The sequence below is a fragment of the Anolis sagrei genome, chromosome 2 (assembly GCF_037176765.1).
Source record: "Anolis sagrei isolate rAnoSag1 chromosome 2, rAnoSag1.mat, whole genome shotgun sequence".
Classification (NCBI taxonomy): domain Eukaryota; kingdom Metazoa; phylum Chordata; class Lepidosauria; order Squamata; family Dactyloidae; genus Anolis; species Anolis sagrei.
In genome coordinates this window covers 176,304,921-176,330,681 of record NC_090022.1, presented here as the reverse complement: position 1 = coordinate 176,330,681, position 25,761 = coordinate 176,304,921, and the positions used below count along the sequence as shown (strand labels likewise).

General features: G+C 42.6%; 2 protein-coding genes across 2 annotated transcripts; both read left to right on the top strand.

The window, feature by feature from the left end:
* The first annotated feature begins 1,668 nt into the window (after positions 1-1,668).
* Positions 1,669-12,585, top strand: AVPR2 (arginine vasopressin receptor 2). The gene is made up of 3 exons (XM_060760880.2): positions 1,669-1,680; positions 6,160-7,024; positions 12,393-12,585. The coding sequence occupies exons 1-3, from the start codon at positions 1,669-1,671 to the stop codon at positions 12,575-12,577; spliced, it is 1,062 nt and encodes a 353-aa protein (XP_060616863.2). The 3' UTR covers positions 12,578-12,585.
* Positions 12,586-18,865: 6,280 nt separating this feature from the next.
* On the top strand, positions 18,866-23,085 carry LOC132766534 (caveolin-2-like). Its single transcript, XM_060760881.2, has 3 exons — positions 18,866-19,321; positions 19,730-19,917; positions 22,416-23,085. The coding sequence occupies exons 1-3, from the start codon at positions 19,169-19,171 to the stop codon at positions 22,564-22,566; spliced, it is 492 nt and encodes a 163-aa protein (XP_060616864.1). The 5' UTR covers positions 18,866-19,168; the 3' UTR covers positions 22,567-23,085.
* The last annotated feature ends 2,676 nt before the right edge of the window (positions 23,086-25,761 follow it).

The window sequence follows — 25,761 nt, the reverse complement described above, 5'->3', positions numbered from 1 at the left end:
TGTGTTTTCCATGTTTTTATGAGTGGTGGTCACTCGTTGGCCTGACAGGTGTATTGTATCCAAATTTGGTGTCAATTCATCCAGTGGTTTTTGAGTTATGCTAATCCCACAAACGAACATCACATTTTTATTTATATAGATATTACATTTTATTTTATATTATATTATATTATTCGCATAGCACAGGAGACAAGGTGGAGCTGTCTTCTGCCCCCTTCTCTCTTCATTCTGGGCCAGAGCGGCAGTTGGTGCTGCCATTGAGCTGCTGAACTAGCTGACCAGAAGATTGGTGGTTCAAATCCACAGGATGGGTGAGCTCCCCATGGGTGAGCTCCTGCCAACCTAGCTGTTCGAAAACATGCAAATGTGAGTAGCTCAATAGGTACCGCCTCAGTGGGAAGGTAAACGGCACTCCATGCAGTCATCCGGCTACATGACTTAGGAGGTGTCTATGGACAATGCCGGCTCTTTGGCTAAGATATGGAAATGAGCACCACCCCCAGAGCTGAAGATGAAGGAGAAGCCTTTAGCTTTATCTGTTTATCTATGTATCTGTGTTTCATTGAGGCATTTAATGTTTGCCTGTGTCTGTATATGCTAGAATCCACCTTAAGTCCCCTTGGGCGGATAACAAATAAAGTGTTGTTATTATTTATTTATTTATTTATTTATTTAGCAATTTTGTATACCGGTCTTCTCCCCTCTATCGGGGGACTTGGGCCGGTTTCCAGCAATAAAATCACAAAACAATCATTAAAAACATCATATAACATATTCAATTTAAAACGTTATAAGAGCAAAATCCAATCACATAATAACAATGGTCAGTCGTCATAGTGAATTCATTGTCCATCATTCATCGTCATCTATCCGATCACAGAAATATTGATTCACTCGTCAAAAGCCAAACCCCATAGCCAGGTTTTCACCCGTTTTCTGAATGACAAAATGGAGGGGGCAGTTCTGATCTCCAGTGGGAGAGAGTTCCAGAGTCGAGGGGCCACCACCGAGAAGGCCCTGTCCCTCGTTGTTATTATTATTATTATTATTATTATTATTATTCCTAAGATGCATCTATATGTGTAGGGGTATCATTTGTAATTATGTTACACAAACACATACACATACACAAGAAAAATCTAGGCAATTTTTTAAGATGTTAGACTCAGAATTAGGATGACTTTGGTACTGCAGTTGACCCTGATCCTAATGTTCACACAGTTGGAATCTATGTTCATAGAGGGAGGAAAACAGTCACCTGCTTTCCGCTCCTGTTGTTCCCCACCACCCCCTTCCTTTTCGTGAAATGCCTCCTTCCCTCTTAGAGGAAACATCTACCCATTGCAAAGCCAGTGTGTTTGGCATGGGGTCAAATTTCATCAGCTTCCCACTCTCCATGAGAACTGGGGGAAAGCCAACCCAGTTTGAAACCCCACTCCTCCCTCGTCTCCATCCACCCTTCCAGTTATCTAAGACTGCAAGGAGTTTCTCACTGGGAATAACTTCACGCTCCCTTGCTGTTGAGAAGAACTTGGAGAAACTCAGAATAAAGAAAGATGTATTTATCCCTTCTTTTTGAATGATCTGATCCTTCTCTATGGAAAGAAACAGTGAGTGGTCTAGCTGAGGTCTCCTTCTTGAAGCCACTACCGATTGAATGCGCCGGCCATGGATGACAAGGTAAATGTTTAAACATGTTACATCACTAAAGATTGATGGGGCTTCTGGAAGTAGAGCATTTTGCATGTCTTCCAGCTGTCTGTCCCAGATTAATTCTCTGTCATTTCACTTTTCAGCTACTGTTAAAAGATTTTAATTTCTTTTCCTTCCTCCCCCTTCTCATCTGTCTCTCCAGCACTTAATTTTCCATAAATTAGCTTCAATGTGCAACAGTATTTTGTACTCAGTGCAGTGGGAGAACAGGAGAGAGGAAGAGTGAAAAAATTGTCTTTCTCAGTATGTTCAACCAAATGCATATATCCACAACTGCTTCCAGCTTGTATGTGTTTCTTCAGTTAATAACTTGAGCCATTTTGATCACATTCCGATTTGGTTTGGCCATGCACGTTCCAATTTTCATCTGTCTTTTCCATTCACCCTGCTTTCTAACAAACCACATTCACCTACAGCCAGTGGCAAGCCTCCCAGCAAAAGTTTCTTCTTTTTCTCCCACTATACAGAAGCAATAAGGTGTCTTGCAGGCAATGGTGTTTTCTTTTTTTTATTACAAGAGTTGAATGAAAAGTAATGCCTCCACCTTCATAACTCCTCAACAGATGGCAGTAATGGTATGTGGCAGGTACTGGCTTGTTCAGTAGACTCTCCTCTACAGTTCCATGTTGGTGGGAAGCCTTAGCATTGAATGGTTGTGTTGTTAAAGTGCGAAGTAGGGAACCCTGGGCAGACGGTCAGTCAATGCGACTTAAGCAATGTGCAGTCATTGAATTCTTGACAGCAGAAGATGTCACCCCAAAGGAGATTCATCAAAGAATGCAAGTTGTTTATGGTGATTGTGTGTGTTGATGTGAGTACTGTGTGTCATTGGATGAGTAAGTTTAAAGATGTTGAGGCTGACCCAAACAACTACCATCCAGTCAGCCTCGCATCGATACCAGGCAAGATTCTAGAAGATTGTAAAGGAAGTCGTCTGCAAACACTTAGAAACAAATGCAGTCATCGCTAATAGTCAACATGGATTTATCAAAAACAAGTCATATGCCAGACTAATCTGATCTCTTTTTTCGATAGAGCTACAAGTTGAATAGATGCAGGAATGCCGTGGATGTAGTGTACCTGGATTTCAGTAAGCCCTCCGACAAGGTCGCCCATGACCTTCTGGCAAACAAACTAGTCCAATGTGGGCTAGGCAAAACTATGGTGAGGTGGATCAGTAATTGGTTAAATGGACGAACCCAGGGGCTGATTCTTCCCAATGCTTCCTGTTCATCCTGGAAAGAAGTGACGAGCCGAGTGCCACGAGCAGGGTTCCGTCCTGGGCCCGGTCCTGTTCAACATCTTTATTAATGACTTAGATGAAGGGCTAGAAGGCAGAATCATTATGTTTGCAGACGACACCAAATTGGGAGGGATATCCAATTCTCCAGAGGACAGGAGCAGGATTCAAAACGATCTTGACAGATTAGAGAGATGGGCCAAAACTAACAAAATGAAGTTCAACAGTGACAAATGCAAGATACTCCACTTAGGCAGAAAAAACGAAATGCAAAGATACAGAATGGGGGACAATGCCTGGCAAAATCAACTATACTGCAAATGCTTACTTTGCGTAATGGGTTGAGCCGCTCCTGGATATGATAGCCATGTATAAGCATGTGTGTATAATTCCTAGAAAGTAGGGAGCAAGCTTGTTTTCTGCTGTCCTGGAGACTAGGACGTGGAACAATGGCTTCAAACTACAAGAAAGGAGATTCCATCTGAACATGAGGAAGAACTTCCTGACTGTGAGAGCCGTTCAACAGTGGAACTCTCTGCCCCAGAGTGTGGTGGAGGCTCCTTCTTTGGAAGCTTTTAAACAGAGGCTGGATGGCCATCTGTCAGGGGTGCCTTGAATGCAATATTCCTGCTTCTTGGCAGGGGGTTGGACTGGATGGCCCATGAGGTCTCTTCCAACTCTATGATTCTATGATTCTATGAACATTTTACTTGTGTGACAAACAAAGAGTTGGACGTCCTATGACAGCAACCACCGAGTTTCACAAGCAGAAGGATTACAGATTGATTCAGGACGATCATCGTATCACTCAGAAATTTCAAGCATAATCGGCATTTCACAAGAACGTGTGGATCATATTATTGCTTTGCTTAGTTAACGGAAGATCTGTGCATGATGGGTACCCAGGATGCTGATTGCTGGTTGGGAAAACAGAGTGTCGGCTTCTTCTGTGACGGCTTCAGAAAACTTGTTCATCATTGGCAGAAATGTATCCAATTGTCTGGTGATTATGTGGAAAAGTGAATAGTGGTAGTTAAAGAGCACATCCTAAGGATTATTTCTGCATTTGATTTATTAAAATATTCCCATCCAAACACAAGTAACAAAGGTGGGGGCATTACTTTTCATTCAACCCTCATATCACCACAGATAGCATGGTGAGTAAATAATAGATCTCGCACACAAGATATGATCCACCTGATGTTATTTATTGGTTTGTTTGTTTACTATATTTGTATCCTGCCTCTTTCAACCCAGAGGGACTCAAGGCGGCCTTACAACAGGCAGCAATTTGATGCCAAACATACATGTATCAATACACAATTACAATTAAAACCAAAGAATCAAAACATAACTTATTAAAAACATCAATTAAAATGTTGTGAGTCACAATGAAAATGGTTGCAATACAGAATCCAGCTGGCCTAAGGGAATAGTATTAGGTCTAGCATACAGCAATCAATCGGCAAAATAATTAGAGCTGTTTTCGAAACCATTTATGGTGAAACAAGATATCACGGGGAACCATTTGGGAAAATAATAAGGATTGTTGTTATTGTTGTTGTTGTTATATGCTGATTTTCTGTCTTAAATGAAAGGGGTTCTGAGCATACAATAGGTCCCATCCCAGTATCCACAAATGAGAACAGGATTGTTTTCCCTTTAAAAAAATAGCATCCAGGGTGGATCACAGATAAGTGATATGCTATGGAAACATACTGTCTCATATTTCACAGATGAAAACCAAGACATATACGGTCAGGCAGAATCATATTATGATCATGATGGCAAAAGTGATTAAGAAGGTGGAACACACAGCCAAAAGCAGCTTCAGTCTTTCTCACAAAGGCCCCTTCTACCCTTCCATGCTATCCCAGGATCTGATCCCAGATTATCTTCTTATCAGAGCCCCCGGTGGTGCAATGTGTTCAAGGGAACGATTGATTTTGTCATTTGGGAGTTGTAGTTGCTAGGATTTATAGTTCACCTACAATCAAAGAGCATTCTGAACTCCACCAACAATGGAATTGAGCCAAACTTGGCACACAGAACTCTCATGACCAACAGAAAACACTGGAAAGGTTTGGTGGGCATTGACCTTGGATTTTGGAATTGTAGTTCACCTACATCCAGCGAGCACTGTGGACTCAAACAATGATGGATCTGGACCAAACTTGCCATGAATACTCAATATGCCCAAATATACACACTGATGGAGTTTGGGAAAAGCAGTCCTTGACATTTGGGAGTTGTAGTTTCTGGGATGTATAGTTCACCTACAATCAAAGACCATCATTGGTAGAGTTCAGAATGCTCTTTGATTGTAGGTGAAGGGCATTCTGAACTCTACCATTGATGGAATTGAACCAAACTTGGCACACAGAACTCCCATGACCAACAGAAAACACTGAAAAGGTTTGTTGGGCATTGACCTTGGGTTTGGGAGTTGTAGTTGACCTACATCCAGAGAGCACTGTGGACTCAAACAATGATGGATCTGGACCAAACTTGCCATGAATACTCAATATGCCCAAATATACACACTGATGGAGTTTGGGAAAAGCAGTCCTTGACATTTGGGAGTTGTAGTTTCTGGGATTTATAGTTCACCTATAATCAAAGAGCATTCTCAACTCCACCAATGATAGAATTGGGCCAAACTTCTCACACCGGATCTCCATGACCAAAAGAAAATACTGTGTTTTTTGATGGTCTTTGGTGACCCCTCTGACACCCCCTGGTGACCCCTCCAGGGGTTCTGACCCCCAGGTTGAGCAATGCTGGGTTAAAGCCTTGTGCTGGCAGAACTGAGATCCGAATCTGGGGAGAGCACAGATGAGCTCCATCTGTCACCTCCAGCTCCCCATGCGGGGATATGAGAAAAGCCTCCCACAAGGATGGTAAAACATCCGGGCATCCCCTGAGCAACATCCTTGCAGAAGGCCAATTCTCTCACACCAGAAGCGACTTGCAGAAAAGGTCTATTCTTAGACACTTCACTCCATGCATCTAATGAAATAAACTTAAGTTCTTTCCTCCAACTGGAACCAAATTTACTACAAGACCCCTTTGCTTACAGGTATTCCAGAGTAATACCTGTAAGCAAATACAGGTAATACCTGTAATGTCTTTGAAATATGATACCGTATCACACTTTGGCTGCTCTCATTCTGTTGCTCTTTCTCTCATACGTACATCTTTTGTAGACACAAGGGTTCAACTTGTCTTCGACGCTGGCTGGCTCCACTGCATCCAATGTTTCCCTCCTCCCTTCTGATGACCGGGATGTAGCCCTGGCCCAAGCGGAGATCGCCATCTTGGCTTCCATCTTCCTGCTAGCCACTCTGAGCAATGGATTGGTGCTGGGAGCCTTGTTCCTCCGGGGCCACAGGGCTGCTCCCACCCCAATGCACCGCTTCATCCTCCACCTCTGCCTGGCTGACCTGACTGTGGCCCTCTTCCAGGTTCTCCCACAGCTCATCTGGGACATTACAGACCGCTTCCAGGGCCCTGACATCCTGTGCCGTGCCATCACATATCTTCAGGTGGTTGGCATGTTCGCTTCATCCTATGTCATTGTGGCCATGACATACGACCGACACCGAGCCATTTGCCGGCCCATGTTGGTTTTCCGGAGGGGACCGGGCAATTGGTACCGACCAGTGATGGTGGCCTGGGCTGCTTCCTTCCTCCTTAGCCTTCCTCAGCTCTTCATTTTCTCCAAAGTGGAACTGCCCAGTGGGGCTCACGAGTGCTGGGCCACCTTTGCTGAACCCTGGGGTGCCCGGGCCTATGTTACGTGGGTAACCCTGATGGTCTTCATCCTACCCACCGTCTTCATTGCCACTTGCCAGGCCATGATCTTCCGCGAGGTCCACCGCAGCCTTCATCTGGGGCCAGAAGGAGTGCTGAAGGTCAGGGGAAGTCTGCGTGGGTCTTCCCCCATATCGTGTGCTGTGGCCAAGACTCTGAAGATGACATTAGTCATTGTACTGACCTATGTCTTCTGCTGGGCCCCTTTCTTCCTCGTCCAGCTTTGGTCGGTGTGGGATCCAGAAGCACCCATTGATGGTGAGCAGGAGCAGATTTAAGACATACAAAGGCAACACTAAGCCAGGAGAGTGAAATAAGGGACCCTCCAGATTATTTGTTGAACTTCAACTCCCAACACCCTTCGCCATAGTTGCCTAGGGCTGGTGGGAGTTGTAATTTGAACTCCATCTGCTACACCATATGATGCCCCACTCTGACCTAAACTGGGTTGAGTTTATGAGAGCCTCATAGCAATTCCACAGTAATAGAAAATTATATAAAAATGGAAATGTGTACTTTTTCATATTTTGCTTCCTCTCATGAGGCTCCTAAAACTGACTTAGATTACAGAGAAATCTGGCACAACAGGGAGTGATTCAGCATTGGCATTCACTTTCTGGTCATCCAGCCAGATTTCATACAAACAGAAGGCTGATGCATAATATAAGCTTCTGATGCCAGCTCTTTCTAACCTTCCGTTCTTTAAGCATTTTAAACTACCACTCCTATCTTCCATTACCACTGGTTTCATTTGACAGTGCTGGCTAGGAGTCGGAGTCTAATGTGGAAGGCTGCCTTGTGTAATTTACAATGACCTCTTGAGGGTATGGAAATGTCGGGATTTCCAGATGTTTGTTAGGTTGCCTCTCCCATTAGCCCAAGCTATTGTAATTAGCTAACGGTGAGGAATGATGGAAGCAGCAGTCCAACAACTTCTAGAGCAGGGGTCCTCAAACTAAGGCCTGGGGGCCGAATACGGCCCTCCAAGGTCATTTACCTGGCCCTCGCTCAGGGTCAACCTAAGTCTGAAATGACTTGAAAGCACACAACAACAACAACAACAACAATCTCATCAGCCAAAAGCAGGCCCATACTTCCCATTGAAATACTAATATTTGTTAAAATTGTTCTTCATTTTAATTGTTGCATTACATTTGAGTGTTTTTGCACTACAAATAAGATATGTGCAGTGTGCATAGGAGTTCATTCATTTTTTTTTTCAAATTATAATCCGGCCCTCCAACAGTTTGAGGGAATGTGACCTGGCCCTCTGTTAACAAAGTTTGTGGACCCCTGTTTTAGAGATTCCACCTCTGATGGCTTTCATGTTAGTGGAACAGTGAATCTGTTTCACATGTTAGTCTGAATTGTATAAGGGCTATGCGCAGAGCAGAACTCTCACCTCAAAATAGTTTCAGTACTTTGGATATCTCCTTTTAAAGTTAGGAGTAAAATCAAGAACGGTTTCTCCACTGTAATGGGATCCATCATGGAATGCTGAGCAGTACTACAAAATCATGTTAAACTACTCAACTACTCAAGAGCTATTCAGAGTAGTATCTGTGTGTGTGTGTGTGTGTGTGTGTGAGAGAGAGAGAGAGAGAGAGAGAGAGAGAGAGAGAGATTGCACTGAAACCCCTCTTCACTGGTGATTTCAAACCTGGGTATAGCTGGAGAGGAGGTGGCAGCCCCAGTGCTCTTTATTATTAACGAAACAATAAATGGAACCAATGTGTTAATGCCACTTGGGGTGGTTTTCAAGGGGACAAGCCCACGTTACAAATAAAAAACAGCATTAAAATCAATCAAATAAAAACATAACACAATCAGAAGACAGTATCTTAAAACAATAAGGCTGAGATAACAGTCAAAGCTAGGAGATTCCATCTGAACATTAGAAAGAACTTCCTGCCTGTGAGAGCCGTTCAGCAGTGGAACTCTTTGCCCCGGAGTATGGTGGAGGCTCCTTCTTTGGAGGCTTTTAAACAGAGGCTGGATGGTCATCTGTCGGGGGTGCTTTGAATACAATTTTCCTGCTGCTTGGCAGCGGGTTGGACTGGATGGCCCATGAGGTCTCTTCCAATTCTATGATTCTATCAGGTTCAAATAAGTGCAATGCTTCCGAAATGGAGCCAGTGGAAAGTGCGGAAATAAAATGAACAGAGGCTAAGGAATGCCCTTTAAAAAGTATTGAGTAACTAATAGGTGGGCCAGGAATAAAGTGCATGATTTAGAGTAGAAATGAGATAGTTCTCTGTTTTGTTTTTGTTTTGTTTTGTTTGTTTGTTTGTTTTTTGTTGTGTCAGGAGCGACTTGAGAAACTGCAAGTTGCTTCTGGTGTGAAAGAATTGGCCGTCTGCAAGGACGTTGCCCAGGGAACACCCAGATGTTTTGATGTTTTTATCATCTTTGTGGGAGGCTTCTCTCATGTCCCCGCATGAGGAGCTGGAGCTGATAGAGGGAGCTCATCCGTGCTCTCCCCGGATTCGAACCTGCGACCTGTTGGTCTTCAGTCCTTCCAGCACAGGGGTTTAACCCACTGCACCACTGGGAGCTCCAGTTCTCTGGTGAAAACTGCCTAAATGCCAAAATACAAAAAGACCCCAGCAAGTAACATTGAACATTGTAAAAAACATTTTAATTGTCTCAAAGCCATCTGATTCCAGATGTACACATATTTTAAAAAATGTCTGGAAACTGTGGACCAAGAACTGCATTTTAAAAATTGCATCAAAGCCTAAAATAAGTCCTGTCTCTGTTAAAACGGCTGTATGTTGTCTGCTCGTACAGCACGGGAGTAGAGATGGGTATGGCTTTTCTTTTGTTGGTGTCAGACTGCAATGAAAGCAATTTGTGTAGGCCTTTCTTGTCCTTTAAAGGCTTAGCCTTCTTTCATCTCTTCTTGGTTTTTTAAAGAATTATTTTCCCACTCCTTTTTCCATTTTTGCATATATTTTTCTTCCTGTTCTGTCCATCCTGCTGTTCCCTGGACCACATTCGCTCTTTGCCTAAAGCTTTTCTCTGGCTATCCCATTGCTCCGTGACCAAATGTCCCTTTTTAAAAAAAAATCTCTTTATGGGTTTAATGCCAGCAAAGAAATTGGAAATAAGCTTATGCAAACTAAGTCAATCTGGAGTCATTGTACTGATTTAAACTGTTTATTTTGACCATGGAACATAAGCACTTTTTGGCAGTGAATGTGGATTTTTAAAAAAGAAAGAAATCAAAGCATAATAGAACCAGCCCACGTTGAGCCTTGTATAATGGGTTAGGAGGCAAGCAAGGACTGAGTGGATTAAATTTACCCAAGCGGTAACCATTCACCATCCTAGAGCATTGTTACTCAAAGTGATGGTCCACGGGCTGGGGCTGGTCCATGAGCCACCATCTTCCAATTTCAGGGGAGTTTGCAGGAAAGGAAGAAACAATAGTAGACAATAGGCAGAAAGATGATCCTGATCCCAGGCATGTTGGGGAGAGAAATAACTGCCATTACTATATGTCAAGCTTTGAGAAATATAATTGGCCCTCCACATTTGCAGATTTGATTACACGGAAATCTCTTCCTGGTTTCAAAGTGTTATTAAAGAAACGCAGATATCTATAACCAATAACAAAACACAAGTTGTAAACTGTTATTGTAAGGGATCATGGGTATAGGGTGATCCCTTACAATATCCACAGAAATCCACAGAGTCCAATAGGTTCAGGTAAGACACCGTTTATTCAAGCTGATCAGCATAAGGCGAACAGACAGCACTTTTGTAAGTGCACCCACAGACTGCCACGCCCCTCCTCGGCTTTTTGCAAACCTTTATACCATCATGTAAACAATAATATTTTTGTCATGAAAAGTACTTTGACCTTTACTCTTCCTGTCCCATCAACCTCTTGATGGAAAGTACCTTCTCGCATCTGCAGACTTTGTGCTTAATCACAAACCAACTTCCTATGTAAGCTTGCTAATATAGCGACTTTTCAAAGAACCAAAACCTTAAACTTTGTATGATCTCTACATGTCACCTCTTGGTTTCCTCCGTGCTGTTCCTTTTCTACAGAGAGGGGTACATTTCTCCTTTGTTGCTAAAGGCCTTAGCTATTGCTAATTTCACTCAAAGCCCCTTGCTTACCTATTGCTAATTTCATGAAAAGTACTTTGACCTTTACTCTTCCTGTCCCATCAACCTCTTGATGGAAAGTACCTTCTCGCACCTGCAGACTTTGCGCTTAACCACAAACCAACTTCCTATGTAAGCTTGCTAATATAGTGACTTTTCAAAGAACCAAAACCTTGAATTTTGTATTACCTCTACATGTCACCCCTTGTTTTTAAAATATTTTCCTCCATGCTGTTCCTTTTCTACAGATAGGGGTACATATCTCCTTTGTTGCTAAAGGCCTTAGCTATTGCTAATTTCACTCAAAGCCCCTTGCTTAGTTATTGCTAATTTCACTCAAAGACCCTTTCATTATCAACACAGAGCTATGTTAACGTTAACTGTGTAAATTGGTTTAAACTGCACATAAATATAATGAAGAAAATGCATAGGGTATAAATCTCAATGCTACTCAGTAATTTCTCTCTAGAGTTTTCTCGAGGCTTGAGAGTTATAAATTCACTCTTTCAAATGATATATATTCCTTTTACTCATGACAGCGGTGAGTTTCTTCACTCTTTTGTTAGACTCTCACAACAAATGATAAGTCTGAAGAAAATATTTACACAGTCTTTGAAGCGATGAATTAAACACTGGAGTAGCCCTTGAGAAAGTCAACTGAAGTCCAAAATAATGTCCATATAGTTCAAAATACTGTCCGACAAGGATCTCTGGGTTGTTGATAACAGTTTAAAACTTGTGTTTTGTTGAAAACATTATTCCCTGTTTAATTATGCAGTGCTTAATTTGTTGGAAGATATAATTTGATATTTCTATGATGCTAAAGTGACATAGTGGTGATGTTATCGTATATAGAGGCATGTTTCTTTGTTTGCCTGCATTTAAAGATGTATAAAAGGGAAAGTCAACGCCTTTATCCTTACTCTGGTTGTGGCAGATAGGAGAGATAATACCAAGAGCAATCCTTTCTGGGAGGCAGAAAAGTATGTTTATTTTCAGCTGAGACTGTGGCGTGGAATTACATCCAAAAGCCAACCAGAGCACAGCAACGCGTGGCAGGGGATGGCTAGCAAATAAATAAATAAATAAACATAAATGGCAGCCAATCAATGCCATACGATACACAGTGAAAATACAAATACATAATAAATTAAATGCAAACAATTAAAATGACAGTGTATCGTAACATGAAAACAAATCAAATTATAACATTTTTGTTCCATTTTGACTGCTATGGGTCTGTCCTTTGGAATCCTGAAGCTGTCTGTTGAAGGAGGGACATTTAGGATTCTCACCCAGAGATCTTCCTCTCTGTCAGCTAAAGTGGGGTACTTAGCACCATAACTGTGTAGTGTGAGTGAGCCCTTAGAATCCCTGGAGTCTAACCCCAGATATGTGCACTTGCCACAGGGAACTGAAGCCTGCTTAGCCACAAACATGCTGCTGCCCTGGCTTCCTGCATCTGTTCTTTGTCTGGATTACTCTTCCACCCTTTTCTCTCCTCCAGGTCCAGCGTTCACCCTCCTGATGCTGGTTGCCAGCCTCAACAGCTGCACCAACCCCTGGGTCTATGCTGCCTTCAGCAGCAGCATCTCAAATGAACTGTGCCGAATCTTCTGCCCCAGGCTCGCTCGCCAGCGCATGGGATCCTTGCATGAGGACTCTGTCCTCACAGCTTCCTTCTCTCTGTGATGGGACACCCTCTCCTGAAACCACAGCAGGCAGGATTTGGAAGGAAGGTGGTGACACAAGAAAACCTTTTGTGCAAATGGTGCACCGCAATGGTCAAAGAATGTTGTACCATTCAGGACTACTTTGCTGTTGCTGTGTGACTTCTGAGTTATGGTGACCCTAAGGCAAATCTATCACAATTATTTCTGGGACTGAGGATGTGTGACCTGCCCAGGTTTCTCCAATATGTTTTCATGGTTGAGCTGGGATTTGAACCCTGATCTCTAGAGTTGTAGTGCAACACACAAACTACTACACCATGGCAGGAGGTTGGACTAGATGACCAATATGGTCCCTTCCAGCTCTATTATTCTATGATTCTATGTTAGGAGATTCAAAATTAAAGAACTTTCAGTGAAATCATGCCTTTGAGTTGGGGTATGATGTGGGCTTAGGAACTAGTTGCACTTCCTAATACTATGAACACTACCAAGTTTTTACCATTACTCCGATCTCAAAAAGGAACTTGCTGACTTACTCATTGCTTACAAATTACCTGTCAACCTAGAGACATCGTGCATTCTGTAGGGTAGCGTTTCTCAACCTGAAGGTCGGGACCCCTGGGGGGGGTCGCGAGGGGGTATCAGCAGGGTCACCAAAGACCATCAGAAAACACAGTATTTTCTGTTGGTGATGGAGTTTCTGTGTGGGAAGTTTGGCCCAATTCTATCATTGGTGAGGTTCAAGGGGCTCTTTGATTGTGTTTTAACTATAAATCTCAGCAACTACAACTCCCAAATGACAAGGTCTATTTTTTCCAAACTCCACGAGCATTCACATTTGGGCATATTGAATATGCATGCCAAGTTTGGCCCAAATCCATCATTGTCTGAGTAACAGTGTTCTCTGGATGTTCACATCTGGGCATATTGGAGCTTTGTGCCAAGTTTGATCCAAATCCATCATTGTTTGAGTCCACAATGCTACCTGGATGTAGGTGAACTACAACTCCAAAACTCAAGGTCAATGCCCACCAAACCCTTCCAGTATTCTCTGTTAGTCATGGAAGTTCTGAGTGACAAGATTGGTTCAATTCCATCATTGGTGGAGTTCAGAATGCTCTTTGTTGTAGATGAACTATAAATCTCAGCAACTACAACTCTCAAATGTCAAGGTCTATTTTTTCCAAACTCCACCAGTGTTCACATTTGGGCATATTGAGTATCCATGCCAAGTTTGGCCCAAATCCATCATTGTCTGAGTAACACAGCGCTCTCTGGATGTAGGTGAACTACAACTCCAAAACTCAAGGTCAATGCCCACCAAACCCTTCCAGTATTTTCTGTTGGTCATGGGAGTTCTGTGTGCCAAGTTTGGTTCAATTCCATCACTGGTGGAGTTCAGAATTCTCATTGATTGTAGGTGAACTATAAATCCCAGCAACTACAACTCCCAAATTACAAAATCAATGCCCTGCAACCCCACCAGTATTCAAATCTGGACATATCAGGTATTTGTGCCAAATTTGGTCCAGTGAATGAAAATGCATCCTGCATATCAGATACTTTCATTATGATTCATAATAGTAGCAAAATTACTATTATGAAGTAGCAATGAAAATAATGTTATGGGGGGGGGGGGTCACCACAACATGAGGAACTGTATTAAGGGGTCGCGCCACTAGGTGGTCAGTTGAAACATTCACACTTAGCTCCAGCAGACAAAAGTCCTTTGTCCCACCCTGGTCATTCCACAGATATATAAACCCTTTCTCTTAGTTCCAACAGACCTCACTACCTCTGAGGATGCTTGCCATAGATGCAGGCGAAACATCAGGAGAAAATGCCTCTAGAACATGGCCATATAGCCTGGAAAAACCTACAACCCAGCCACTAGGAAGGTTGAGAACTACTGCTGTAGGGTTTTCTTACAGCTGGAAAATACAAGGAATTGCTCTCTGGTTCCACCAAGTGGTCAATTCAGATTTTTTAAAATAAAATATAAAAAATGGACATTTTGAAAAAAAAAATACATACAGGTAGCCATCCCCAAGTTATGAACAAGATAGGTTCTATAGGTTTGCTCTTAAGTTGAATTTTTATGTAAATCAGAACAAGTCCATTTTTAAAGTGTAACTCCAGCCAAAAATATGTTGTTTTTTCACTTTAGATAGCATAGGAAAATGTTAACACCCTTGTGGGATTTGTTTTGCTGTCTGTGTCTCTATTCAAACGATTTCACCTCACTTTTGTCCCTGCAATAATTGGATTTTGGAAAATACGGTTTGTTGTGGAAACATGGATTGGGGATAAAGCTTCAGCAGAAACACCTTTCCTCCCGTGATAACTTTCAGGAGTGGCTTCCCCTTCCAAGGGATAGATTTCTCTCACTTCCTGTTGTCTCACTTCTGTTCTTAACTATAAGTCATTTGTAAATCGAACGTTTGTAACTCGGGGACTACCCATACAAGCAATCCTTCCCAACTGCATCACGAGGCAGTTTACTCTTTTGGTGTTTCTACTTCCATTGTTCAGACTCAGTCAAGACAGAAATGAGAACAGGCAGAGAAACCTTTCCATTGAAAAGTAGGAAATAAAGAAAAGTAATCCCATTTCAGCTCATTACTGCCAAAATTATCAATACAACTTGTTAGGAAATGAGTTGCATTATAGCTCCAACCTAGAAGTAGGCAACAGGGTTTGATTAGGTCTAAACGGTGTCAAGTTTAATAGGCTTCATAGCCTTCCTCCCCAAAAGTGATGTTTTTCTAAAAATTATATGATACAGTACATGAAAACTGGTCCCAGACTGTAGCTTGCTTAGCTTGCATATAAATCCAACATGGTGGGGGATCTTCTTTTTGAGAGTGGCATTGGAAGGAGAAATGTTTAAAGGCTTTCCCCCTGACATTAAGTCCAGTCGTGTCCGATTCTGAGGGTTGGTGCTCGTCTCCATTTCTAAGCCAAAGAGCTGATATTGTCCGTAGACACCTCCAAGCTCATATGGCCAGCATGACTGCATGGAGTGCCATTATCTTCCCACCGAAGCAATACCTATTGATTTACTCACATTTGCATGTTTTTGAACTGCTAAGTGGGCAGGAGCTAGTGCTGACTGCATTGAGAAAAGGGAGCACATATTGAGGGGGTGACCTCTCCTTCTTCCTTTCCAGCTCCTTCCCAGTTAATTTCATGGGATCATCACCTATCCATCTACCTTTATTTGCCATCCAACAGGTCACCATGAGAGGTACAGACTTGTCCTGGCAGAATTCAGTTTACTTGCCAAAAGAATCTGAAATGAAGCCTTGTACGAAGCCACCTCTTTATATGAAATGCTGTAATGTTTTCTTTGTAACTAAATTCACTCCTCATAAACATTCAGATTAAAAACCACTTTGTGAAATCCGATAGTCTAATTTGCATATTATCAAAATTATTCATGTCAAAACATCCCTATAGATTTTGCCCATTATACTAATCATTTAATTCAACGGGGAAAAAAAACGAGTCCTTAATGCACATCAGAGCTCTCGGGTTTGTCTCATCACCATCCAGACCTAAAACTGGTTCCAGGATTTCCTATGTAATCGTATGCACAGAGAAAACCCTTTCTTCAATATTGATTTGAAACTGCGTGAAATGGCCAATGTACTGGGGCCCTACTTTTCTAAAAAAAAAAAAAAAAATAGAAAGCTTTCAATCCAGAACAGAGGATAGTTCCAGGAGGAATCTGTATTAAACCTGGCCAAAATGGGGATATGCAACCCTAGTACTTTTGTTGTTCTTGTTGTGTGGCTTCAAGTCATTCCAGACTATGGCAACTCCAAGACTAGAGAAGACAATGATGCTTGGGAAAATGGAAGGAAAAAGCAAGAGGGGCTTATAAAGGGCAAAATGGATGGATGGCATCCTTGAAGTGACTGGATTGACCTGGAAGGAGCTGGGGGTGGTGACGGCCGACAGGGAGCTCTGGTGTGTGCTGGTCCATAAGGTCATGAAGAGTCGAAAATGATTAAACGAATGAACAACAACAAGGCTCTCAGTCCACCAGACCAGTGCTCAACACTGGCATCTCGCACAATAGTTTGAACACAGCAGGACCATGATCACATATGATCTAGTGTTGGCTCTAACAACTACTGTAATTTCAAAGTATGAATAAGCCTATGCAGCAACTGTAATGTGACATGAAATGAATATTACTCTAATGAATTGTGTACATGCATAAATGGAAAATGTAATTTAGTTAGATATCAGAGAAAATAAAGATAAAATTATTTTTTTTCAGTACAAGCTCACAAGCCCCTGCACTACGCTATGGTGTATTTAGTGGGCACCAATGAGATGCCAATCCCTGCAAATCTCCACTATCAAATAGCTTCACCATCCACCACCAGATGGAGACAGTTGACAGAGGTTCATTATTTGACAAGGAAAACTGAAATTGTTCCTCCAGACAGAGAAGATGTGTTGGGATCCTCCAGTAAGACTCCATGCTCAACATCCATTGGAGATTGACCACCGTTGTGCTAAAGAATCTAGAGATTCTTAGAGAGACAATATTAACTAAATCTATTTTAAAAACCTGCAAAATTTAAACTTGCAAATGTGGAGGGCTCAAGAATCAAGAATAGGGCTCCACAGTCACCTACGGACCCATCGCCAGGACACTACACTTGGAGGACCATCATCCTTGGACTACGAGGGATCGCCTAAGGCCATGATGGCGAACCTTTGACACGTGTGTCAGCACTGACACGCGTAGCCATTTTCGATGACACAGAGCCGCATGCGGCCACATACGGAGAAGATGGGGTCGCATCCCAAGAAGGACATTTGATCCTCGGCTCCTACACCAGCATTTTTCTATAATGCCGAGATATATGGTATTATAGAAAAAGCAGGTAAGTTAAATAATTAGTTTTTGGTTTATTAAATACAGTTATATATTACAATAATATATTTTTGTTATTAAACTATAAATATCATGAAATTATGGGTTTTTTCTCGAAGTGACACCCCACTTGAGTTATGCTCAGTTTTTTGGCGAGTATTGACACACCAAGCTCAAAAGGTTGCTCATCATTGGCCTAAGGAAACGTTTCTCAACCTGGGGGTCGGGACCCCTGGGGGGGGGTCACGAGGGGGCATCAGAGGGGTCACTGAAGACCATCAGAAAACACAGTATTTTCTGTTGGTCAAGGGGGTTCCGTGTGCCAAGTTTGGCCCAATTCAGAAAACTCTTTGATTGTACGCAAACTATAAATCTCAGTAATTACAAATGCCAAAGGTCAATGCCTGTTTTCCCCAAACCCCACCAGTGTTCACATTTGGGCATATGGAGTATTCATCGCCAGGACACTACACTTGGAGGACCATCATCCTTGGACTACGAGGGATCGCCTAAGGCCATGATGGCGAACCTATGACACGTGTGTCAGCACTGACACGCGTAGCCATTTGGTCCAGATCCACCATTGTTTGAGTCCACAGTGCTCTCTGGATGTAGGTGAACTACAACTCCAAAACTCAAAGTCAATGCCCACCAAACCCTGCCAGTATTTTCTCTTGCTCATGGGAGTTATGTGTGCCAAATTTGGTTCAGTTCCATCATTGGTGGAGTTCAGGATGCTGTTTAATTGTAGGTGAACTATAAATCTCAGAAACTACAACTCCCAAATGACAAATGATTCCCCACAACCCCACCAGTATTCAGATTTGGGTGTTTCAGGTATTTGTGCCCAGATTGAATGAAAATATACCCTGCATATCAGATATTTACATTATGATTCATAACAATAGCACAATTAGTATTACTATGAAGTAGCAATGAAAGTAATTTTATGGTTGGGGGTCACCACCACATGAGGAACTGTATTAAGGGGTCGTGGCATTAAGAAGGTTGAGAACCACTGGCCTAAGGAAAAGATACATTTTAGAGTAAATTTCCCTAACAGAAACACTGCCATGTGTGGAAATATTTGAACATGTGAATCAGGTATCCCCATGTCAATAGTCACTAAGAGGGTAATGTAAACACTCAAGTTGAGTCGCACTGCACAAACCATAGTTGATGCCTCTCTTCTGTGTGCCACTGGACCCCATTCTGATCCCAGTTCCAAGAATACCCCGCCCTTTCATATATTTAGCCAGGCCTTTCCCTTCTTCTCTCCCCCTCCCCTTGAACTGTTTCCGCTCCTCAGCAAAGGATCCCCGGCATGGTGGCATATTTATACCCACTGTCCCCATGCATGTGGCTTGCCCCATGGCTGCAAATACCAGGCGGGGGCGTGCAGTTGCAGAAAGAGAGAGAGATCCACCCTCGTCAACTCTCCTCACCCCTCCGATTTTTATATTGGCCAAGGCTGAGAATAGAACTGGAGTCAGGTTCCGGCACAGAGAGAGAGGAAAGCTGTGTAGAAGGCAGCTAGATAGAGTAGATTAAAAAAAGAGAAGGGGCCAATAAAACCAGTATCTTACATGCCAAGGGGAAACGCAGGGGGCAGGCATTATAAGGGAGGTGCCTGAGAGCATTCCTGCCTTCTGCCTTCTGAGAGAGCCTTTGTGCCCGCAGCTTTTATCTCAAGCCCATTCGCCCCCTCCCAGCAAGATGATCAATGATGAATACCTGATTGAGTACAAAATGGATCCAGAAGACGCTCATGGGCGGGAGCCAGGAGATACTGCCCCCCTGCAATCCACTATCAACATCCCACCTAACGTGGACTCCCGGGATCCACGAGGGATCAACCAACACCTCAAGGTAACAAAAGGAGCCAAGGTGCTATGGGCAACTGGTTGGGTCTTCTCCATTCTTTGGTACCCACCTAAAAGCTAAGGTCAGAGGGTGGCCAAAGTGCGACTCACCAGATATTTGGGTCTATCCTAGCTGGAAAGGCTGGGAGTTGCAAATCCAGCAATCATTTGTTGCCCATTTCTAGCTGAAGAACCCTGCTCATGTATCTCATCCTACCTAAGGTGAAAGTCATGTCACTATTAGATCCTAGTTGCCATCAAACTTGAGAGCACAAGATTGCAAGTGTGTCCCTTGTTTGAGACTGAGAGAGATTGGAAATAGTTATTTCTAGTTCCAAATTCATTTGATTGTCTTAAATCCAACTTGTCCGCTTGAGAACCCTCTGAGATCCAATTTCCCCATTCCTCCCAACAGTTCGAATTCTCCGACATCCTTGCCGAGCCTTCCTCGTTCCGCAGCTTTGACCGGGTTTGGACCTGGAGCGACATTGTCTTTGAGAGCTCCCGCCTCTGGTGCTATCGTATCATCTCACTGCTGTGTGCTGTGCCTGTCTCCTTGCTTTCAGGTTTCCTCTTTGCCTGCTTGGGCTGCGTCCACATCTGGTGAGGGTCTCCATTCTCTTTGCTCTTCCTTCACTCCCCTCTTGGGTCCCAAAACCACCCTGCAGGTGTCCAGCACACACACATGACCACATATGCTTCCAATTGTCCCAGTTTAGCAGGGACAGTCCCAGTTACTGATATTCCACTTTCTCAGTTGCTCTCTCCTTCCCACATTTTCCCACTTTGTCCTCTGCTTATTTAAATGGCTGAAAACTGAATTCAAAGCATGAAAGAAGTTTGAATTTAGCAGGAGGGGAAGGAGAGGAGTGAACAGAGTCTTATCCTTCCTTGTTTTTCAATACAAAAATTTCAAGATTTCCTTGGTAGCTTTGTATATTCCTCTTGTTGATACAATTTTCCTTCTGTTGCTTTGTATGCCCTTTAGGCCAAACTCTGAATGCTTCTTATAGTCACCTATCACAGTTTTTGTCTATTAAGTGCTGTTCGGAAACTCCAACTAGTCCAACAGGCGACAGCAAGGTTGCTCACCGGAGTGCCATAGAGGGAGCACACTACACAGGCATGTAGCCGGGGGGAGGGCGCTTGAGGGGCTTCAGCCCCCCCCCCCCCGAAATTCTCATGGTGGTCCGTGAAAAGGCCTTACTGGTACATTATTTAAACTGTTATATTTATTCATATCATGATCTGATCACCATGCTCAATATATCCCATATGCATGGGGTATTGGGGTAATGATACAAAAGGTTTGCTAGGCTAGACCCTCTTTCACTCAGACTCAGCCCCCCCCCCCCGAATCAAAGTCAGTCCTCCCCGAATCAAAATCCTGGCTACAGTCATCCCCCCCCCCCCCCCCCCCGCTATGTCAACTCCACTGGCTGCCGGTCCATTTCCGAGCACAATTCAAAGCGCTGGTCTTGGCCTATAAAGCCTTATACAGCTCTGGCCCAGCTTACTTGTCCAAACATATCTCACTCTACGTTCCACCTCATAGTTTAATATCCACCGGGGGGCCCTGCTCTCGGTCCCATCGGTCTCACAAACGCGTTTGATGGGGACAAGGGACAGGGCCTTCTCGGTGGTGACTCCCCCACTTGTGGAATTCACTCCCCATTGAGATTAGATCAGTGTCCTCCCTCATTTCCTTTAGGAAAAAACTGAAATCGTGGTTTTGGAGCCAGGCTTTTGGCACAATGGCACTTTGGACATTAAACTGGACCTGATGATTGTTATGATAATGGCAACGACCATATAACTGTATAATTGTTATTGTTTTTAATCTATTGTGTATTTATGGTTTTATATTGTTGCTATATTGTATCTGAATTGTTGCCAGCGTTAGCCACTCTGAGTCCCCCCCTCGGGGGTTGAGAAGAGTGGGGTAGAAATGTTTTAAATAAATAAAATAAAATAAGTAGAGGGTATGATTGTGAGCTGCACAATCTTTACGTATGGCCTATTTCTGTTGTTGGCCTCCTCTGCCAAAATATTTCAGCCAGCTTTGCATCCCAGGCACCTTAACTTGGATGAGTGTGGAAATATCTTTTTATAATGCACCTTGGGCACCAAAATGTATGAGGTCATCTTGTTCCTTCATATAATAATAATAATAATAATAATAATAATAATAAATCTTTATTTATATCCCGCCACCATCTCCCAAAGGGGACTCGGGGCAGCTTACATGAGGCCAAGCCCAGAAATGCATTACAATACAGTAACAAAAAAGTAAGGCAATATCATAATAAAATAATACAAGCATAAAATATAACAAAACAATACAAATAATACAATAGAAAATCAAACACAATCTATATAAACCTGTAAAATCTATATAAATAAAAATGTAATGTTCGTTTGTGGGATTAACAGAACTCAAAAACCGCTGGACTAATTGACACCAAATTTGGACACAAGACACCTAACACCCAATGTATGTCCTACACACACAAAAATTGATTTTGTCATTTGGGAGTTGTAGTTGCTGGGATTTATAGTTCACCTACAATCAAAGAGCATTCTGAACCCCACCAACGATGGAATTGAACCAAACTTGGCACACAGTTCTCCCATGACCAACAGAAAATGCTGGAAGGGTTTGGTGGGCAGTGTCCTTTAGTTTTGGAGTTGTAGTTTACCTACATCTAAAGATCACTGTCGACTCAAACAATGATGGATCTGGACCAAACTCTACACGAATACTTAATATGCCCAAATGTGAACACTGGTGGAGTTTGGGGAAAATAGAATCTTGACATTTGGGAGTTGTAGTTGCTAGGATTCGTAGTTCACCTATAAACACAGAGCATTCTGAACCCCACCAACGATAAAATTGGGTTAAACCTCCCACACAGAACCACCTTGACCACCAGAGTCTGCCACAGCAACGCGTGGCAGTGGACGGCTAGTATAATGATAAAAACTTAGGATGAGATAAAGATAAAACCCTACATATTTGTAAAGGAGACTTAGGTTATGCAATAGTGGCCCAGCAAGGAGCATTTGTGTAATTCCAACCTGCTGTGCATTTCTTTCCTCAGGTGTGTCATGCCCTGTATCCAGCTGTGCACGATGGCAATGCCTCCTATTCGCACGTTGTGGGCTAGCATCCTGGATGTTGTGGTGGCCCCGCTGTGTACCAGTTTGGGACGCTGTTGCAGTGCCATCTACCTCACCGTAACTCAGAAGTAACAGATGGACAGAAGGTCCTCTCCCCTGAAGCCTCAGTAACAAAGACTCTGTTTTTCCTGTTTCATTAAGACCTATGTTGACGACCATGTAGGATTCCATGAAAAGAAGTCTTTTCACATTAGGCTGAAAAAAGTGGAACTGAAAATGAGGGAAGTGGCCAGGTGGAAGGAAAACGGGGGAGACTAGTGGTTGGCAAAAACAGCACCAAGGAGAACAGGTGAAAACAAAATTCTCAAATTTTAGTCTCCTTTCTTGGAACTCGGGGTTTTATCACACCACTCCTTTATGCCACATTATATTCCATTGAAATCCTCTCCATCCACTGTCATGATGTAGCTCAAGGGGTCCTCAAACTAAGGCCCGGGGGCCGGATGCGGCCCTCCAAGGTCATTTACCCGGCCCTTGCTCAGGGTCAACCTGTCTGAAATGACTTGAAAGCACACAACAACTACAACAATCCTATCTCATCAGCCAAAAGCAGGCTCACACTTCCTGTTGAAATACTAATAAGTTTATATTTGTTAAAAAAAAATCTTCACTTTAATTATTGTATTGTTTTTAAGTGTTTTTTGCACTACAAATAAAATATGTGCAGTGTGCATAGGAATTCTTTTTTTTTTTCAAATTATAATCCAGCCCTCCAACAGTTTGAGGGACTGTGACCTGGCCCTTTGTTTAAAAAGTTTGAGGACCCCTGATGTAGCTGGTTGCCAATGTTCTATTACACCCTCGCCACATTTCTGCTTTAAGTGCATCATTTGCTCTTGGGGGAGTTTGGGGAAAATAGAATCTTGACATTTGGGAGTTGTAGTTACTGGGATGTATAGTTCACCTACAATCAAAGAGCATTCTGAACTCCACCAATGATGGAATTTAACCAAATATGGCACACAGACGACGAACAGAAAATATATATATCAGTGATTGCTTGGGAGGGGAGAAAAAAGGGGGAGAAAAAGTGTAGCTATTACACAATGAAATGCAGAATATTATGTGATAAGGCTGCGGAAAAGTGGAGCTAATATATCGCAATTGCATTATAACAGTATGGTGTGATAATACTCTGAATAAGTACCTTGGACTTTAGAAAGGGCTTCCTGATTTTCTTCCAATCAAGACCTGAAAAGCTATTTAACCCACATCATTTACATAGGACTCATTTCAAGGAAATGAAAGGAAAAAGCTTTCTAATTTGCAACTTGTGGGTGGGATATCCTCAAGGCAGAAGGGTAACAAATGGGGTAACTCCACATCCTGCACCGATTTCTAGAGTGCCGGCCTCCATCGTTTCCAAACTCCACTCCCACAACAACAACAGCTGGGATTTGGAATTAAACTAATTCCTCCCTTCCCATTTAATAAAACAAATGAACTTGCTTTTCTTCCTCTGGTGTGTGGCTTCCATTGATTTTTTTTTCCAGGTAACTCAGGTCCAAGCGAACTTATTTGGAAAGCTGAGGAAAGACACTCCATGTGGCAGAGGGGACAGTATAGTATAATGGCCTGCTGGAGTATGACTCTGGGGACCAGGCTTTGAAACCCTACTCAGTCCGACTCTTTGTGACTTCATGGACCAGTCCACGCCAGAGCTCCCTGTCAGCCGTCACCACCCCCAGCTCCTTCAAGGTCAATCCAGTCACTTCAAGGATCCCATCCATCCATCTTGCCCTTGGTTGGCCCCTCTTCCTAACGCACAGCTGTAGGGTGCCAGGAGAAAGTACTCTTGTCTGCTGGAGGCAAGTGTGAATGTTGCAATTGGCCACCTTGAGTATTAATAGATGCCATTAAATGATAGCACTGTTCTACAAATTTTCAGTTTTTCTCAGTTACGGAAACGAAATGTGCCGTTTCTTAATAAATTTAACATGCTGAATTCAAATATAATAATTAAATGTGTTAATTGACTCTGGTTTTTATGCAACAGCTATTTCAATTTTCTCCACAATAGGTAATTCGTTAATATTATGATAATGCGCCTAACCTTACTGCATGTATATAAACCGTGAGTATTTACTAAATTTTAGTCAAATTATATTGCCAATAGTTTATACATGAGAAATATTTATTTAATTAGTCTATTGTTTATGTTTGTGCAGCAAGAAACTATATTAGTAGGCCTAATGCAGTTGAAAAGTCTGAAAGTTTAAATGTCGCTTTAACAGTGACTTTAGTTTATATCCTGTTTGCTTCTCTTGACTTTTCTTTTGTATTCAAGGAAAGGATTCCCTCTTACAATGCTCCAGCAGTAGTCTGACAGCATTGACGGAGTCCATTTACCTTGATATCTTTTTTCCATAGTGCTTTATTTACACACGTGCGAGGCACGTGTGTAAGAACAATGTAAAACAATGTTTAACGAGACTGTCTCAGTCTTCAACTGACTGACCCTCACCGTTCAAAAGTCTGGCCTTATATAGGGCTTTCTGGCTTTTGCACACGGCACTAAAACTGCATCATCAAATTTTCTAGAGTATTCTAGAATCTTCCATAGTGTAAGTCGCAACATGCATTTTTTCAACCATACGTGATCACGTGATTGCTTATATCATAAAAACTAGAGCCAATATACATTTTTAAATGTCATTTTCGTTTTCAGCACCCCAAAATCATAAAAGAACAACTATTTTCAGGCCCGAAACTTTTTTTCTGTTGAACAGTGTGATCAAGATGGCCAATGGCAACATTCACACTTGCCTCCAGCAGACAAAGAGTTTTTTCTCCCACCCTGGACATTCCACAGATATATAAACCCCACTTGCCTAGTTTCCAACAGACCTCACAACCTCTGAGGATGCCTACCATAGATGTGGGTGAAACATCAGGAGAGAATGCTTCTGGAACATAGCCATACAGCCCAGAAAACTCACAGCAACCCAATCATGAAAAATATTTAAAAATCAAATTTAAAACAGATTTAAAAATAAAACCACATGAATTATTTGATTTACAGTCTCCGTACAAATTATTTTGTACTACAAGGATTGTTTTCAGGTATGTATTACCAGCTTCACATTTCAACAGTGAAATAGACTGTAGTTTATTTAGGGAGATAGTCTGCAGTCCCAGGCAAACAGGAGAGACTAACGCATAGCTGTGGGGTGCCAGGAGGTTTGCCATCAAATGCCACATTTTCATGGCACACTACCGACAAGAGTCCTGAAGGCTGCAGCTGGTAGTGCCCATCATCATGGTCCC